The following is a 15,722-nucleotide window of genomic DNA, read 5'->3' as shown; positions in this document are numbered from 1 at the left end:
AGTCCAGGCCACTTAACACCGCAGGCCCGCAGAAACGCCAAGAAGCTGTTTTTGTTTTGTTTGTTTTGTTTCTTTCACAGATTTAATACCGCGATCTCAGCCAAACTCCGGCCGAGAAACTGAGAAATGTCTTGACCCCCTCTCGACATTCGTTCGTGCTGCTTCGCCTTGGCTGGAGCGATAGGGGCGAGCAGGGGTGGGGCCGGCTGGTGCTGCTACGCAGGGCCGTGCCAGCGGCTTAATAAGTGACATAAAATGTCTACACGCATAAGTAACGGTACTTAGGGCTTCTGCAAGGGCCACCAGAGCGCCTAGGTGGCAAGTGGGCGCCGTGTCACGGGCCGCGCTGCAGGCGGCTGCGCAAGTCCTCCGCGCAGCCGTCCAGCCCCATGCGCTCCAGGGCCGCGTAAACGGCGCCCAGGCCCGCGGGCTGCTGCTGGCGCCAGCGCTTGAGCATCTCGTACTGCTGGTCTCGGAAGCGGCCGATCTCCACCTCCACGGCTTCGATCTCTGCCTCGCGTAGCCCCAGCGTGCGCACGAACTCCTTCCAGCGCCGCGCTGGGACCGCGTCCATCACGTCGTAGAGCTGCGGGCCCGGCTGCAGCATCATGGCGGGCGAGCCGGCTGGGGACTCTGGCGAGAATGTGGGCGCAGGAGCGGGGCCTGGGGCAGGGCCAGAGAGAGCCAATGGGGTACGTGGGCCGCAGGAGCGGGGCCTGGGGCAGGGCCAGAGAGAGCCAATGGGGTACGTGGGCCGCGGTCGGGAGGCGGAGTCAGAGGCGTTCGTGCGGGTACCCCAGGGCTGAAGCCCGCTGGATCCGGTGGGTCAGTGCACAGAGGGCGGACCCGGTCAGTTAGGGGGCAGAAAAGGAACACGTTGTGAAACCACAACTTCCCACCGCAGACAGGAGAATAGGGTCAAGGCCTCAGGCCACTGATGTCCCTTACCAAGAGCTCTGTTGGGCAACTGGTCCCAGGACCATGTCGCCTGCGGGCAGAGCGCCTCCTGGGTCTCGGGGTAGCCAGGGGTCCAGCTGTTGCCCACCAACTGGACGGTGCAGATCTTCTCACTGCTGTCAGGAGGTGCTAGAAGGGTGTGGGCGCCGTCCAAGGGTGACAGATGGGTGGCCTGGAAGCCAAGGGGGGCCCCAGGTCAGCCCTGCTTGCCAAGTAAGGCCCCTTACCTGCAGTGCCTCTCCAGGAGGGGACAGTCCCTGGTTCAGTCAGCAGACACCCCCGCAATGACACCTCCCACAGTTGGCCCTGCTCTCACTGTAGCCCAGCAGAACTCTTGCTTCTGCCTTGAGTCCCCTGCCCCCGCCTCCTTCCTCTTGTCCCCCAGCACCATGGGGCTCTCCTTCCATTGAACTGTTAGCTTCTGTGTACAAATCTGAACTCCAGCTGACTGAGCACCCCTTGAGGGCAGGCACTGTGCTGGTCTCATCCACTGATGACTCAGCTCCCAACACCTCTGTCCACTAGGGCTACCCTGTGCTGGCCACGTGCCAAGCTCCAGGGATCACAGTAAGGCTTGATCTTCCAGCTCCAGAAGGCAGCCCAGGATCACACAGTGAGGTTCTTACCGGTGGTGGGGTCAGAGCCTCCATCCCAGCTTCATCTGCTGACAGACACAGAGAGATTGCGGTCAGCGACCAGGCAAGCCTCCTGGACCTGGGTGCTGGTACAGCTCCTCTAGGGTTCCTCTGCATCCCGCACTCCCTGCCTCAGTTTCCCCTTCTGTATCAGGGTTGAGTAGACTCTAGGCTACCCATCCTGACCCCAGGCTTCTGGGTGCGTGTGTGGGTGTGTGTACTTACCAGTAACCAGGGGCTTGTGAGGCCAGCAGTGGCGGTATGTGTAGGTCAGCATGGCCCCAAGCAGGAGGGGGACCACAAGGCCAGCCAGGAGCACCTGGACCCAGAACACTGAAAGCAGCTGGTGGGTGTTGGGTGGTTGCCCCCCCTCACCCGCCTCCCCTCGGCCCATCCCAGTTCTCCCACTCGCATTCCCAGCACACCACCTACTCTGCCTCCAGCCACAGACAGCGGCACAGCGCTCTGGACAGCTCCCCAGGGTGCTCCTGCAAGGGACGGGGGTGGCCTGAGGGATGAGGGGGTGCATGCCAGGAGGGGCTCCCTAAGACTGCCCAGCATCTGCTCCATTCTAGAGACCCTTCCCTCCCCAGGCCTCTCACTCTACCCAAGAATGTTCCTGTCATTGTGTCCCTGGTAACAACCACAGACACTATTCATTGAGCTGCTTCTAGACTATATGAAGAGTCACTAGAATGTCAACCCCAAAAGGACAGGGATTTTGCCTATTTTGTCCCCTGTTGCATCCCCAGCACCTAGAACAGTGTGTAGAACATAGCAGATATTCAATAAAGACTTGAATGGAAGCCAGGCGCGGTGGCTCATGCCTGTAATCCCAGCACTTTGGGAGGCCAAGGCAGGTGGATCACGAGGTCAGGAGATCAAGACCATCTTGGCTAACATGGTGAAACCCCATCTCTACTAAAAATACAAAAAATTAGCCAGGGGTGGTGGTGGGCTCCTGCAGTCCCAGCTACTTGGGAGGCTGAGGCAGGAGAATCACTTGAACTCAGGCGGCAGAGGTTGCAGTGAGCCAAGATCGTGCCACTGCACTCCAGCCTGGGCGACAGAGCAAGTCTCCATCTCAAAAAAAAAAAAAAAAAAAAAAAAGACTTGAATAGATACAGAAAGTCCCTTACCTCTGATCAAAGGCCTGTGAATAAGCTGCTAACATCCCATGTTGAGAAAGGGACACCACACATCAGAGACGCAAATTCTCTGAACTTGCCCAAGATCCCCTAGAGAACTAGCAGCACAGTCCTGACTCTCAGCCCTTTGTATTTATTTATTTAATAGATTTAATATTTATTTAATATTTAATAGATTTAATATTTATTTATTTATTTAATAAGTCTCACTCTGTTGCCCAGGCTGAAGTGCAGTGGCACGATCATAGCTCACTGCAGCCTCAACCTCCTTCAGCCCAAGTTTTAAAGCTATCAATGTGACTCTCTGTATAAGTGACAAATCATCTGTAATATCTGGCTAGAAGGATAGCTGGGGGGAATGCTGGCTGAAAGTGAAGGCACATACCCTTATTTATCTGGCTAAGGTGGATCCAGATTTCTCTTTTACCATCTAAGTTTGCCTGAAGTGGGGCCCACCCATCACAGGGCCAAACTCCCTCCTCCCTATCCCCTCTTCCTATTCCTGAACCAGCAGCACCTGCCCCACCCCAGGCCCCTGCCCTGCTCCCAGCCGCCCTTCCCTCCATCCCACGACAGCTAGGAATTACGTGGGGCAGGACACGCAGCCATTGCCGTGTTCATAGAAGCCAGGCAGGCAGGTCCCACAGTCAGTATCTCTGCGGGAACCTGCAATCCAGGAGAGGCGTGCGTCACCATGGGACAGGAGTGGAGCAGGCAGGGAGAAGGGGGTCTGGGAGTAGACAGCCCTGGGTGGGGGTACTCACAGAGTAGCCGTGCGTGGCGGTGCAGGGCCCCGCAGTCTAGGCATGGTTGGCAGTAGAAGGGTGAACTGCTGACACATTGGCTGACCTGGCACTCCACAAACCAGCCTGGCTTACAGCCACAGCGGGTGTCGGCCACTGCCGAACAGTTCTCCAGCGCCACCTGGGAGGCTGGTGGGGGTGCAGGGAGATGGGGAGTGGAGAGTTAGGGCCAAAGGCTCCCATGGAGAGGCAGAGGCAGACCCCCGCCCCCAAGATAATGGAGACAGAAGTAGGTGAAAGAGACGGGTGCAGGGCTACCCTAAAAAAGACAGAAGCTCAGAGATTGAAGCCGACCAGAGACCAAGGCACATGGAGAGATGGGAAGGTCACCAGGAAGAGAGAAGGGGCAAGGGCACCCTAAAGGAGGATCAGGGTGGAGGGTTCTGGCAAGGGTGGGTGCAGGACCCTCACACCCCAAGTTTGGGCCCAAGCCAGCCACTTCCTTCAGAAAGGCCTGTCCTTAGGAACTCCCTGCCAAGCACTGAGAAGCCCCTCACCCTGCTCATCACAGGCCTGGCAGCGGGCACATTCAGAATTATGGTGGTTCTCCCAGGCCAAGAAGGTGTCTTGGGGACACAGAAGGCAGGTGGAGTTGCCACAGGGCTCCGTGCAAGGGGCCTTCAGGTAGTGCCCTGTGGAACCAGGCAGGGGTCAGGCAGGCAGAGGGGCTGCCCAGCAACCCCCCACCTGCTTCCCAACCTGCCCTCCCTCCCTCTTTCTCTCCAGCTCCCCACTTCTCTGCCAGCCTCCCCCCACCTCCCCTGCCAGCCTCCCCTACCTCCCCTGCCAGCTTACCCCTACCTCCCCTGCCAGCCTCCCCCCACCTCCCCTGCCAGCCTCCCCCTACCTCCCCTGCCAGCCTCCCCCCACCTCCCCTGCCAGCCTCCCCCCACCTCCCCTGCCAGCCTCCCCCACCTCCCCTGCCAGCCTCCCCCCACCTCCCCTGCCAGCCTCCCCCCACCTCCCCTGCCAGCCTCCCCCACCTCCCCTGCCAGCCTCCCCCCACCTCCCCTGCCAGCCTCCCCCCACCTCCCCTGCCAGCCTACCCCACCTCCCCTGCCAGCCTCCCCCCACCTCCCCTGCCAGCCTCCCCCCACCTCCCCTGCCAGCCTCCCCCCACCTCCCCTGCCAGCCTCCTCCCACCTCCCCTGCCAGCCTCCCCCCACCTCCCCTGCCAGCCTCCCCCCACCTCCCCTGCCAGCCTCCCCCCACCTCCCCTGCCAGCCTCCTCCCACCTCCCCTGCCAGCCTCCTCTTACGTCCCTGGCCTGCCCGCCACCTCTCCAGCCCTGCCTGCCCCATGTCTTTCCCACTCCTGTGGCCACTTACCCGCTGGGCAGCCTCTGCAACAAAACAGACCAATCTTCTTGTGGAAGTCACCGGCACAGTCACACCTGGGGCTACGAGTGCCGCCCTGGGCCCGGGCCCCCAGCAGCACCAGGAGGAGCGCCTGGGGGACAGGTGCCGCTGACTCTCAGCGCAGCTGCCCACGTGGGGCCTCTCCCTGCCGCGTCTCCTCCATTTCAGAGGCCCCAGCATTTGCCCACAGAGCAGCCCACTTCCCAGGTCCCGGGCAGAAGGGGTGCCCATGGGTGGAGAGGAAACTAACTTCCTTCCCCCTGCGCACACACCAGGCTTCGGAGGGGGCGCTTGCCCCCTCACAAGTTTCCCCTCCACCAGAGCAGGGACCCGGCAGCACCCCCACCCCCACCCACGCTTTCTACTGGGGGAGGGACATTGATAATGCTCTGCCTGGGGCCCCCAGACCCTCCTGGGAGGGGTTTCCTCTCAGTGGAAGGGCTACGCCCTGGCGGAGCCTCTAACGAGGTCGGAAGGGGCGGCCAACCCAGCCCCCAGTGAGGCTTGGAGTGGAGACGCGCCCGGGGCCCCTTCCTTCACCGAGGCTCTTGGGACAGGGCTCAACGCTGCCCCTCTCCTCCTGCGTCTCAACTCACCGCAGCCACCGCCGCCGCCGCCGCCGCGCAGCCCCGCGGCCGCTGCTCCATAGCCCTCCGCGCCGCGCTGGGCCCTCCGACGGGCGCCCAGGGGCTTCCCGGCTCCGTGCGCTCTGCCTGTCGTGGTTCCGCCTTCAGCCCCGCGCCCGCAGGGCCCGCCCCGCGCCGTCGAGAAGGGCCCGCCTGGCGGGCGGGGGGAGGCGGGGCCGCCCGAGCCCAACCGAGTCCGACCGGGTGCCCCCTCTGCTCGGCCTAGACCTGAGCTCATTAGGCGGCAGCGGACAGGCCAAGGGGAACACGCGAAGCGCTGGGCTGCCTGCTGCGACCAGAGGCACAGGATAGAGCTGCATCTCGGTCCCCACCCCGAGTCTCGCCCCAACCCTGAGAACCACCACTTCAAGGTAGAGCCAGGGCAAGTGACTTCTCTCTCGGCCTCCGCGCCCCCAGCCATGGAGGAGGTTGGGTCAAAAGTACCGCAAGGGGCCAAGCGCAGTAGCTCAGGCCTGTAATTCTAGCACTTTGGGAGACAGAGGCGGGAGGAACACTTGAGGTCAGGAGTTCGAGACCAGCCTGACCAATATGGTGAAATGCCCTCTCTACTTAAAATACAAAAATTAGCCCGGCGTGGTGGTGCACACCTGCAGTTCCAGCTACTAGACTGGCTGGGGCGGGAGAATCGTTTGAACCCGGGAGGCAGAGGTTGCAGTGAGCCGAGATCACATCACTGCACTCCAACCTGGGTGACAGAGTGAGACTCTGCATTTAAAAAAAAAAAAAGTACCTGAAGGGACCCCCATGGAGGACCCACCTTCCCAAGAGGGCTGGCCTGAGTGTGGGAACTGGGCAGATTCAGCCCTGAATCCCCCGGGGGGCACCTGGGGAGAGGCTCTGATGGTGGCTGAAGATGGGGAAGTCTGGGGGTGTTGGTCTGGTGGCACCCCACATCCCGTTACTTCCCAGTGCTTCCCATGGCAAGCTCCATCCGTGGCCCATCCGTGACAAGTGGAGAGGCACAGGAACACAAGGAGGCCGCCCTGAACTCAAGTGCCCCGAGTCACTGGGCCCCAAAGCAAAGGACTCTTCCCAGTGGAGTCTAGACAAGTCTTTATAAAAGAACCAAAAGCTCAATAAATACGTAACTTTACAGAACCCAGCCCAAGCCAGGGGTGGCCTGTGGGACTGGGAAGGTGGGGGCAGGGCAGGAGCAAATCCCACTGGAGGCCAGTGAGGGTAGAAGTGGGATGGGCAGCCTGGGAGCCCAGCCCTGAAGACTCGAGCTGAGCTGGTAACTTCGGGGAGTAGGTGACGAGGGGCTGCCTGGGCAGGTGGGGTGGTACTGTGGCCTGGGCCTCCTCCACTCCATCCAGTCTGGCAAAGCGCAAATCGGGCCCGGGCGTAGGCAGGGATCCTGCCCAGCATCCGGCTCATGCACACAGGAGGCAGCAGCTGAAGCAGGTGCCGGCTCGCCCCAGGAGGCAGGCTGTCTGCTGTCTCTTGGTCAATGGCACTCTTGGGGGCCTCCCTCTGCTCAGACCTCCCTACAGGGTGGGGAGGGGACAGAGTCCTTCTTTGGCTGACGCCATTCAGAGTGGCTCTGGTCACCCTCTCTTCCCCACGGCACTCCTCAGGCCCCTTCACTGCTGCCCACCACAGCCCCCTGCACCCAGACACTGGGCAGGGTTCAGGCTCCCTCCGCCATGACCCCTCCCCAAATGCGATGCTCCCAGGCATGAGTGGGCCCCCATGCCAGTGCCCTGAGCCACCTGCCCTACCCCAGGCCAGGCCACTCACGAGGCAGTGAGCGTGGAGTTAAGCAGCAGGGTGGTCCTGATTCGGTAGAGCTGGGCCAGGGTCAGCTTCCTGTGCTGGGCAGAGACCCCTGGTGGGGGCTCAGGCTGGACCCTGGGAGAGGCCCCCGAGGGCAGGTCTCCACACCTCTTCCTGTGGGAGCCTGCAGGTTCCCTGGCCAGGCAGCTGACTAGCTCAGGACCACTGCCAGAGCTAGGGGCCCCTCGGCAATCCCAGCTGGGCCCAGCTTCCTGAGGGGAGCCCTGAGTCCTAATACCTGGGGCTGGAACAGCCAGGCAGAGCTCTGACAGGCTGCGGCTGGGGGCAGAGGGTGTCCCATGGGTGCCAGCCCCTGCCAGCAGCTGGAGGAGGCTGGCCTCGGACTTAGACTTGAGCAGGTGGGGCGGGCAGGTCAACAGCTGGACAGGGGTGCGGCGGCGGAGACGGGGCGAGGGTGGAGGGGAAGGAGCTCGTGGGGACTCTGGGGCCCGAGGCACTAGCTCTGCCACAGGGCCTGGGGCCACAAAGTCTTGTAAGGAGGTTGGGGAGAGGGTGCCGTAGGCAGAGTCCATGGAGCAGGAGCGGCCGTCCACCGGACCCAGGGGCAGCAGCTCACTGGTGGGCATGGCAGATGAGGCAGTGGTGCTGAGAGAGGTCTCATCAGACTGGGAGCTGAAAGGACCACCGTCGAACTCGGGGGAGGACAGCGTGTCCCCAGACTCTACCACAACCATGGCCAGGGTCTCCGTGGAGCCATCTGAGGCACTGTGGGGCCAGGAGCAGAGTCAGCCCAGACCATGAAACCTAGATGGCCTGAGGCAGCCCCAGGCTGGGCAGTGCACAGTGGTTTATACCATCTGCCCTCCTGGAGCTGGAGGCTCAGAGATGGCAGCATGCGGCAGGTGTGGCAGATCTTCCAGCTCCAGTGCCCACAACAGACCTCAGTAGCGAGCCCAGCACTCTTCCCTGCCAAGGCTGGATCTGCCCTAAGGATCCTCAGCACAGCACCCCAGGCAACTACCACGAATGGATCAGGGCTGGTAGCACATGGAAAGGTGTCTGCCCTCCCCACCTGGACTCTGGGGGAGACAGAGCCCTGCTCCCACAGTGTTCATGACAAGAGGCCATTGGGAGGAAGGGAGCGTGGCTGGGCCTTCAGGAGTCCCGGGCGGGAGTACTTGTCCTGGTTTGACCTGCTGGGTGGTCACGAGTAGACGTACCAGTGCTGAGAGTCGGGGCTGCCACTGCTTTTCCGCATGATGGTAGGGGAGCTGGCAGCTGAAGTGCCACTGTCCTCGCCTTCCTCCTCCTCCTCCTCCTCCTGCTCATCCTCCTCCTCTTCCAGGCTCTGCAGGGTCTGCTGGCTTCCTGGGGGCTCCTGTGCGCGCAGCTGTTGCAGCTGGTTCTGCAGGCAAGGTTGGGGTACATGGGACAGAATGGGTTGTGAGCAGCATCTCCCTAATCTGCCTTGCCCGCCCACTCACTACTCTGCGCTCACCTGGGCATTGTAAATGGTGTCCACCCAGCCACGGCACAAGGCCTGGCCGCTGGCCTGGAACGTGTAGGCCCCTATAGCACTGTGAAACTCATTCAGGTAGATAAGGAGGAAGGACCCTGGTTAGGGAAGGCCCAAGTCAGTGTCAGCAGAGATGGCGGCCCCACCCATCACAGCCCCTGACCAGGAACAGGGGACCAGGGCTCCTTACCAGGGTCCCGTAGCTCCCGGCACACAATCTTGTCCACCAGCAGGGGTGGCCTGATGACCCTGGTCCTCTCTGCCTTCTTCACTGCCTTGGTCACCAACAGCAGATCCGTGAAGAGAAAGCAGTACACATCCATCTGCAGTGGCAGGAGGGGGGGTGGCCAGACAGGCCAGCAGGGTCAGGGCCGGCGACTGTGGCACCAGCCTCCCCTGGGAGCACTCGGTTTTTGTCAAGCACTCCTCTCACCATGAACCTCCAAGTAAAATTAAAATGAGGAGGAAGATGATTCTCTTTCACTGAGATGTATGTTGACGACTTATCTCAATACAAGTTTACATTAAAAAGAAGATTGGTGACTTTGAAGTCACCGTGTGCAAGCTCTCAGCCTGCCTCATGCCTGAAGGGGCCATGGCACGGTAGCAAGGCTCTGGGGTTCCTGGCCCGCTTGTGGAATATGGCTGCCCTCCCACCAGGAACCCATGTGGCACCAACAAATGGGCACAACTGGTGCCTTCAAGGGCTAGGACCCTGCTGCTGGATTTGTGAATGGCAGGCAGAGAAGTGTCATTCACTATGACAAGGTCACTGGTTCTTCAGTAACCACCCAAGGGACTGGGGAGCTGAGAACCAGTGACTGGGGCCCAGGAGGTCCCTAGGAAGGACAGGGCAGAGGGGTGGGGTGGCCCTGGAATCACCTTGCTGTCCTTCCCCTCCTTCATCCTCAGGCTCCCCTCCAGCAGCAGCTGCCGCGTCTCCTCCGGGGAGGCGCCGGGGATGGGCGCTGTCAAGTCCAGGTGCAGAAATTCCTTCAGGAGCTGGGGACGGATGACGTGAGTGTAGGGGAGGCCAGAGCCTGACTCCCATCTCAGCTAGGCATCCTCAGTGAGATGCCCAGCACAGCCCCTGCCTGCCATCTTGGCCTTTCTCTCTTCCAGCCGGCAACCTCCGCAGACACACACGCCCACCTTGTCCACTTCGTCGCTGCTGCTTTCCACCACCTCGTAGGCGTCGATGCGGCTCACTACGGCCGCCAGCCGCTGCCGCTCCTGCCGCTGCCGCATGCACGCGTTCACGTGGTGGATGAAGCGCTCCACGGAGCCGATCTAGGGGCAGGCGAAGGGGCTTCAGGCCCAGGGTCATGACGGACCAGAGAGCCAAGCAGGGGAGACCACTCCCGCTGGCCATCAGGGTTACCATGGCGACGACGGCCTCCTTGGCGCGCGGCTCCTCGGTCTTCCTCAGCACCGACTTGAGCAGCAGCGGGTACTTAGTGAGCCGCTGGTGGGGTTTGGCCAGCATGTCGCTCAGCTTCAGCCTCTGGCACTGTGGGTGCTTCTCGGCCCACTGCGGTGGGGGAGTGGGGCGCAGCTCAGGGCAGGCCCCGCCCCACCCGGCCCAGTCCAGGGTCCCGTCCTCCTGCGCCCCCGCCCACGGCGCGCGCGCCCTCACCGTGACGTAGGCCCGGAAGAGGTCGTTGTCGCGCAGCAGGCCGCGCATGTACTCCATGCAGCCCTCCTCCTCCATGCAGTAGCGGATGTAGGGCTTGAAGAGCGAGCCGAACTGGCCCGGGGCAGAACAACCACGGCGCCGGTTACCGCGCGCTCCCTGCAGGCCGGCCCGCGCCAGGCGCTGCGCAAGCGCTTCCTTACTGCACTTGGGCGACCACCCCAAGGGGGCAGCAAGCTTATGATCCCTGTTTCCAGATGAGGAAACTGAGCCTCAGCCAAAGTGACCACCCGCGCGGCCAGGGAGCAGGGGTAGATGGTCAGGTGGAGGCTCAAACCCGGGCGACCGCCTCGTAATTCCTCACCCTTGGCCACAAGGGGTCAAGTGCGGTTACGGGCCCGGGGGGGGGTTGGGGATGCTGGGCAGACCGGATCGGGCCGTGGAGCCTTTTCGGCGCCCCAGCCCTGCTTCAGTGCCCCCGCCTGCGCCCGGCCCCGCCCGTACCATCTTGAAGCCTTTGAGGAAGTCCCCGGGCTGCAGCAGCGCCCGCGTGCGCCGCGCCTTCTCCAGCACCGGCGCCATCACGCTAGCCCACAGCCTGCGGTGCAGCTGCGCGATCTCCGGGATGTTGCTGAACAGGCGCTCCGCCTCCACCTGGGCGCGGCGGGAGGTACGGTTGGCCACCCCCCTCCGCCAGGTTAGCCCTGCCCCAGGTCCAGGTCCCGCCCTCCTTCCTGGTACCTCACCCGCCGCCGCACCCGAACCCCAGCGCACCTCACACAGCAGCCCTGACTCTTGCAGGTTCAGGAGGCAGCACAGGAACAGCTGTGGGATCAGGGGATGGTGTGGCTGGGGTCGGGAGGCTGTCTCAGCCCTAGGGCCCCACCCGGCCTCAGGCTCCCCTGCCACTCCTTCTCCTTCCCCGTTCCAGGAGGCCCCACAGCAGCCAGGGATAAGGAGGCTGTACCCTTTGGCCTTCGCACCTGGGTAGTCCAGACCCTGAGGAAAGACCCAGCCCTCACAGCCCTCCCGGGGTCACACTGCCCTGGTCCCTCCTGGAGGGAAGCTCGGGGGAGACTGGCCTTGAAGCCACGCCTGGAATTCCCTTCTCCACCTCTGCCCTGGCTTAGCCTCCAGATTTCACCTCTGAGGGTGCTTCCTCCCTCCAGGAAGCTCCAAGCCCAGGGTAGATGCTCCCCTCCCTGAGCCGAAATCCCTACACTGCCAGCTCACTCTGTTCCGTGCCAGCTCACTCTGTGGGCACCCAGCACACAGCAAGTGTTGGGAAACAGCCACTGAATGAAAGTGAAAGAATGAGGCCTCACCTGTGCTAATTCAGCTGAACCTGGCAAACTTGCCCAAAGCCCCCCTCCCAGGTTCCTCTAGGAGCAACCTCCTCCCTGGACACAGCCCTTGTCTGACTTTCCTGCCCCGACCTCATTGCCAGGCACCTGCTCCTTCTGCAAAGGCTCAGACTCAGCTGAGGGCTGCCAGAAAGAGGGGGGCAGGGCGGCCACGGGGACCAGCACAGCCCCTACTCACGTTGGTGATCACCCGCAGTTTCCTGATGTAGGAGGCCTCCGTGTGCAGCAGCTCCCACACCGCCTCCTGCTGGTGGCACTGCCGCCGGGTCAGCTTCTAGAAGGAGGGCAGGACGGGTCAATCACGAGGCCTGGAGCACCTTAGGGTGGCCGGGGAGGATAAGCAACCTGCATGCAACTCTCTCATTTTCCCAATGGGGACATGGAGGTCCCAAGAGGAGCAGGGTCACCCTTGACACCTGTGATGAGTAATCACAGTCAAGACACCCAAGATCTAGGCCCTCCTCTGCCATTAAAACAGCCAAGCAGCACACCATTTTCATCTAGCCTCAGTGTCTCCAAAGTGGGCTAATGGTAACAGTGGCCTCTTTGGGGCATCCCATGGAACATGTAATCACTGGGTCCTCCCAAGGGCTGTCCTCCTTTTGGGACAAGGAGGGAGCAGCACTGTGGCCCGCACTCACCTCATGCCCATCAATGAGCTCCCGCCAGCTGTCCTCCAGCCTCAGGCAGGCATTGTCCTCATCCTCGTCCTCATCGTCCTCCTCCTCCCAGGAGTCATGGTCGAAGCGCAGCGTCCGGGGCAGCCTGGGCAGCCCGAAGAGGCTGTAGGTGTGCAGCTTGCCCTCCAGCTGCTCCATTTTGTCTACCTCCTGGAAGGATACCCTGGTCAGGGTCAGGGGTCACGGCCAGCCAGCTGCCTGACCCTGGGCAGATGGGGCCACATACCCGGCCAAAGGCGCTGGTGCTGGGGCCGGAGCTGAAAAAGCCACTGAAGCGACTGGCCGCCCGGTTCTTCCAGCTGTCACCGCTGTTGGTGCTGCCACTGCTGCCACTGGGCAGAGAGCAGCTGGAGGGCGTGGGCGGCTCCTGCCCGGGGATGCTCGCCTCCCCCAGGAACTCCGACATGTTCTTGCGGCGGCGGCCAGGGGCCTGGCCAGGGAGGGGTGGTCAGGGCTGGGACCCCCTGCCAGCCCCCATGGCCCACCCCAAGGCGGGTTTCCAGGGCCTCAGGCCAGCCTGGGATGGAGGAGAGTCTCTGCATCTCTACCCTGGGGTGTCCCCTCTCCTGGGACCCAGACATATCTGGAGACTGGAAGGTCCAGACACAGATACGCCCAGACTATCATCCCCTAGTCCCCCAGCTTCAAGCATGAAGCACAGAATTACACACACTCAGGTGCACTCTGGAACACAGCTCTGGGTGGTCTGTAGCCCCAGGCACAAGTGCTCTCACGCACACATGCACACACAGATTCTCTAACCCCTGGCACTAGAAGAGTCTCAGATACAAGCCCTTACCTTGGGCTATGGCTAGATCCAGAGAGAGAGGGTCCCCTACTCTCAGAGCCAACCCCATTTTCCAGAAGGGGCACTTAAAACCCCAAGAGGGGGCGGTGAGAGACCCAGGGTGACTGCCTCTGAGGAGGGGCCGTGGGCCCAGCCTGGGCCCCTTCCCACCCCCTCCCCGACACACCCCCTCCTCACCAAAATGTCCAGGCTCTCCCGGCGGCTCTGGGGATCCACACGCTCCAGGGCGGGGGGCCCGGTCCCAGCCGGCCGCAGGATCGGCAAACTCAGGGACTTGGAGTCCTTCACGCCCTGCTCCACCTTGCCCTCATCTCCAGGCTTGGCTGGGGCCGCATGTGGGGGCCACGAGAGATCCTCAGTACCCAGGTCTGGTGGAGGAGGGGGTCCCCGGTCCTCTCTCCCCGGAGGATCCACACCAAGGCCTGCCTGCCCTCCCCCGACAGCCCCGCCCTGCCAGCACCCTCCCCTCCCCCAGCAGCACCCAGCAGAGACACCTGTATGCTAATGAGGCTGCTCAGGCCCACGGCCAATGGGAACCTGAGCCTGGGAAGGGCGCCCATCTCCAGGAGGCTCCGCCAGCCCCAGCGGCCCCATTTGGCCCAGGCTGCTGCTCACCTTTGACATGAAGGTAGTGTCCCCCGAACCTGTAGGCCTCGAAGGTGAGGGACAGGGGTGTGTTGGACTGGTCCAGGTAGATGTCCACTTTGCCCAGCGCGATGCCCTTCCTTTCAAATACAGGCAGCAGCACCTCCCTGCCCCCAGGACAGGAGGCATGTGTGTTAGAACCAGGCAGCCAGTCGCTTCAGCTTGGGCCCCGCCCCCACGAGCCCCCGCCCCACCCACAGCCCCAGCTGCCCCCACCTTCCCAACGGAAAAGGGAAGCCCGCATGAGATCACACGCAGGTCCACAGACACCTGCCCGCAGAGGTCCTCACACAGGCGCATCTGCACACCACAGCAGACCTGTCACACGCCTGCCCACACGCAGGCCTGGCTCCTGCATACATGATTAAAACGCACAAGTACACAGACCCCGCCATACTCCCTCACACTGGCGTGCACACCCGCACGGGTCTGCCCACGCGGGGACGCGCTCGCTCACGGGCCACCACACAGACACACACACGTCACACCTGCAGAGACCCAGAGCCTGCGACATGGGGCCACCCCTACTCCCAGTCCCACTTCCACCCTGAGCCCCATCAAGCTCTACCCCAGCGACTTCTTCTTCATGGCTGGGACGATCTCCGTCTCGATGTCCACATTCAGGTCAAATTTCAGAGTGAAGCATTCCTTGCTCGGGTCCTGAGAGGATGGTGGGGGTGGGGGCTGTGAGCTTCTCCTCACCACCCTCCTTCCCAACCCTCCTCCCCACCCTCCCTACCCTCTGGTCTCGGATGGGAACCCCAGCGATCTCCCAGGCCTCTGCAGCCTGGAATGCAGACCTCCCCACCCCTATCCCGGAGGGAGGCCCAGGCTCGGGGAAGGGCGCAGGCTGTCGGGAGCCCGCATCTGCCGGCTCTGGGGGGCTCCTCACATCCGTGTGTCTCCTCCTTGCTTTCTTCTTGGAGAGTTTCAGGCCTGTGCTCTTCCGGTCCCTGCAGGGAAGCGAGGAGGGCAGAGGCTGGAGGTGTGGGTGGCCCTCGCCAGCGTGGGCGGCGAGTGGGCCTGTGGCCTCCCCGCCCTTGGCTCACCCCAGGTGACAGGTAACCCGCGTGGATTCAACCCAGCCGGGCCCGCATGGGGCTGTGCGCCCTCTGGCGGCCAACACGGGAGTCACACCGAACGGTACCTGGTCTGGTGTGGGCTAGGATCCCAAGCGCCCCGGAGGCTGGCCCAGGCTGGGTGGCCTCTTCCCGGAGTCAGGACAGCCACAGGGGTGGGAAAAGGTCTGCCCATCAGCCTTACTCAGGGAAGGCACCAAAGCATCTGGTCCTGAATGTCTGATCTGAGACCCAGCCCTGGGGCCCCCCAGGTATCTCTCTGCCCATTCATCCCTCACCTACCCTTTGCCATCCACAGAGCTCTCCTCCTCCTCCTCCTCCAAGTCCACTGCGGGGCTGGTGCGCGGCGGGCATGACCGGGTGGACACGTTCCGGGCCAGGACAGAGCCTTGGAAGAAAGCAGGAGGGGGTTGTGCCTCCCCCGCTCCTCCTTAGCCTGCAGCATGGCTGCCTCCAGAGGGACCACAGCCTGTTACCCTGGAACCCCCAGATTAAAGGTAGCAAGGGCCCTTCAGTTCTGTGAGGAGAGCGGCTCAGTCATTGTTTTTTGTTTTTGTTTTGAGACAGGGTCTCACTCTGTCACCGAGGCTGGAGTGCAGTGGCATGCTCTCGGCTCACTGCAACCTCCGCCTCCTGGGTTCAAGCGATCTTCATGCTTCAGCCTCCTGAGTAGCTGGGATTGCAGGCGTGCGCTACCACACCCGGCTCATTT

The 15,722-nt window shown here is 62.5% G+C and overlaps 2 protein-coding genes across 12 annotated transcripts in view; both read right to left on the bottom strand.

The window, feature by feature from the left end:
* Nucleotides 1-48: 48 nt before the first annotated feature.
* Nucleotides 49-6,439, bottom strand: TNFRSF25 (TNF receptor superfamily member 25). Of its 3 annotated transcripts, XM_063715343.1 has the most exons (10): nt 5,498-6,439; nt 4,872-4,992; nt 4,041-4,175; nt 3,505-3,672; nt 3,328-3,406; nt 2,025-2,080; nt 1,818-1,925; nt 1,584-1,621; nt 949-1,129; nt 49-663 (listed from the first exon to the last, which is right to left on the bottom strand). In XM_063715343.1, the coding sequence occupies exons 1-10, from the start codon at nt 5,546-5,548 to the stop codon at nt 335-337; spliced, it is 1,266 nt and encodes a 421-aa protein (XP_063571413.1). In that variant the 5' UTR covers nt 5,549-6,439; the 3' UTR covers nt 49-334. The 3 variants fall into 3 exon arrangements, with proteins under 3 accessions (XP_063571413.1, XP_063571411.1, XP_063571412.1); XM_063715341.1 differs by having other exon boundaries at nt 1,818-2,080; XM_063715342.1 differs by having other exon boundaries at nt 1,584-1,618; nt 1,818-2,080.
* A 145-nt stretch (nt 6,440-6,584) lies between these two features.
* Nucleotides 6,585-15,722, bottom strand: part of PLEKHG5 (pleckstrin homology and RhoGEF domain containing G5) — a 30,552-nt gene continuing 21,414 nt past the window's right edge. For 6 of the 9 annotated variants that reach the window (XM_024253883.3, XM_063715328.1, XM_024253892.3 and 3 more), the window contains 19 exons: nt 15,293-15,398; nt 14,824-14,884; nt 14,500-14,591; nt 13,902-14,038; nt 13,464-13,609; nt 12,705-12,908; nt 12,440-12,628; nt 11,977-12,072; nt 11,209-11,259; nt 10,939-11,088; nt 10,438-10,548; nt 10,183-10,332; nt 9,954-10,091; nt 9,684-9,803; nt 8,992-9,124; nt 8,784-8,899; nt 8,506-8,690; nt 7,289-8,050; nt 6,585-7,035 (listed from right to left, as the gene is read on the bottom strand). In XM_024253883.3, coding sequence (XP_024109651.1) covers nt 7,026-7,035; nt 7,289-8,050; nt 8,506-8,690; nt 8,784-8,899; nt 8,992-9,124; nt 9,684-9,803; nt 9,954-10,091; nt 10,183-10,332; nt 10,438-10,548; nt 10,939-11,088; nt 11,209-11,259; nt 11,977-12,072; nt 12,440-12,628; nt 12,705-12,908; nt 13,464-13,609; nt 13,902-14,038; nt 14,500-14,591; nt 14,824-14,884; nt 15,293-15,398 — 2,957 coding nt within the window. In that variant the 3' untranslated portion in view covers nt 6,585-7,025. Of the gene's footprint in view, nt 7,036-7,284; nt 8,051-8,505; nt 8,691-8,783; nt 8,900-8,991; nt 9,125-9,683; nt 9,804-9,953; nt 10,092-10,182; nt 10,333-10,437; nt 10,549-10,938; nt 11,089-11,208; nt 11,260-11,976; nt 12,073-12,439; nt 12,629-12,704; nt 12,909-13,463; nt 13,610-13,901; nt 14,039-14,499; nt 14,592-14,823; nt 14,885-15,292; nt 15,399-15,722 lie in introns of those variants that run through there. The other 3 variants (XM_054542056.1, XM_054542049.2, XM_054542062.2) reach the window with 2 other exon arrangements.

Source organism: Pongo abelii, chromosome 1, assembly GCF_028885655.2.
Source record: "Pongo abelii isolate AG06213 chromosome 1, NHGRI_mPonAbe1-v2.0_pri, whole genome shotgun sequence".
Classification (NCBI taxonomy): Eukaryota; Metazoa; Chordata; class Mammalia; order Primates; family Hominidae; genus Pongo; species Pongo abelii.
This window is presented reverse-complemented; position numbering and strand designations above follow the sequence as displayed.

Coding starts and splice junctions, on each gene's coding strand:
- TNFRSF25 (XM_063715341.1), bottom strand. CDS start 5,548: ATGGAGCAGCGGCCGCGGGGCTGCGCGGCGGCGGCGGCGGCGGTGGCT. Junction 3,673..4,040: donor CCAGGCCTGTGATGAGCAGG/GTGAGGGGCTTC, acceptor CACCCCCACCAG/CCTCCCAGGTGGCGCTGGAG. Junction 1,622..1,817: donor TCACAAGCCCCTGGTTACTG/GTAAGTACACAC, acceptor TGTGTCTGTCAG/CAGATGAAGCTGGGATGGAG.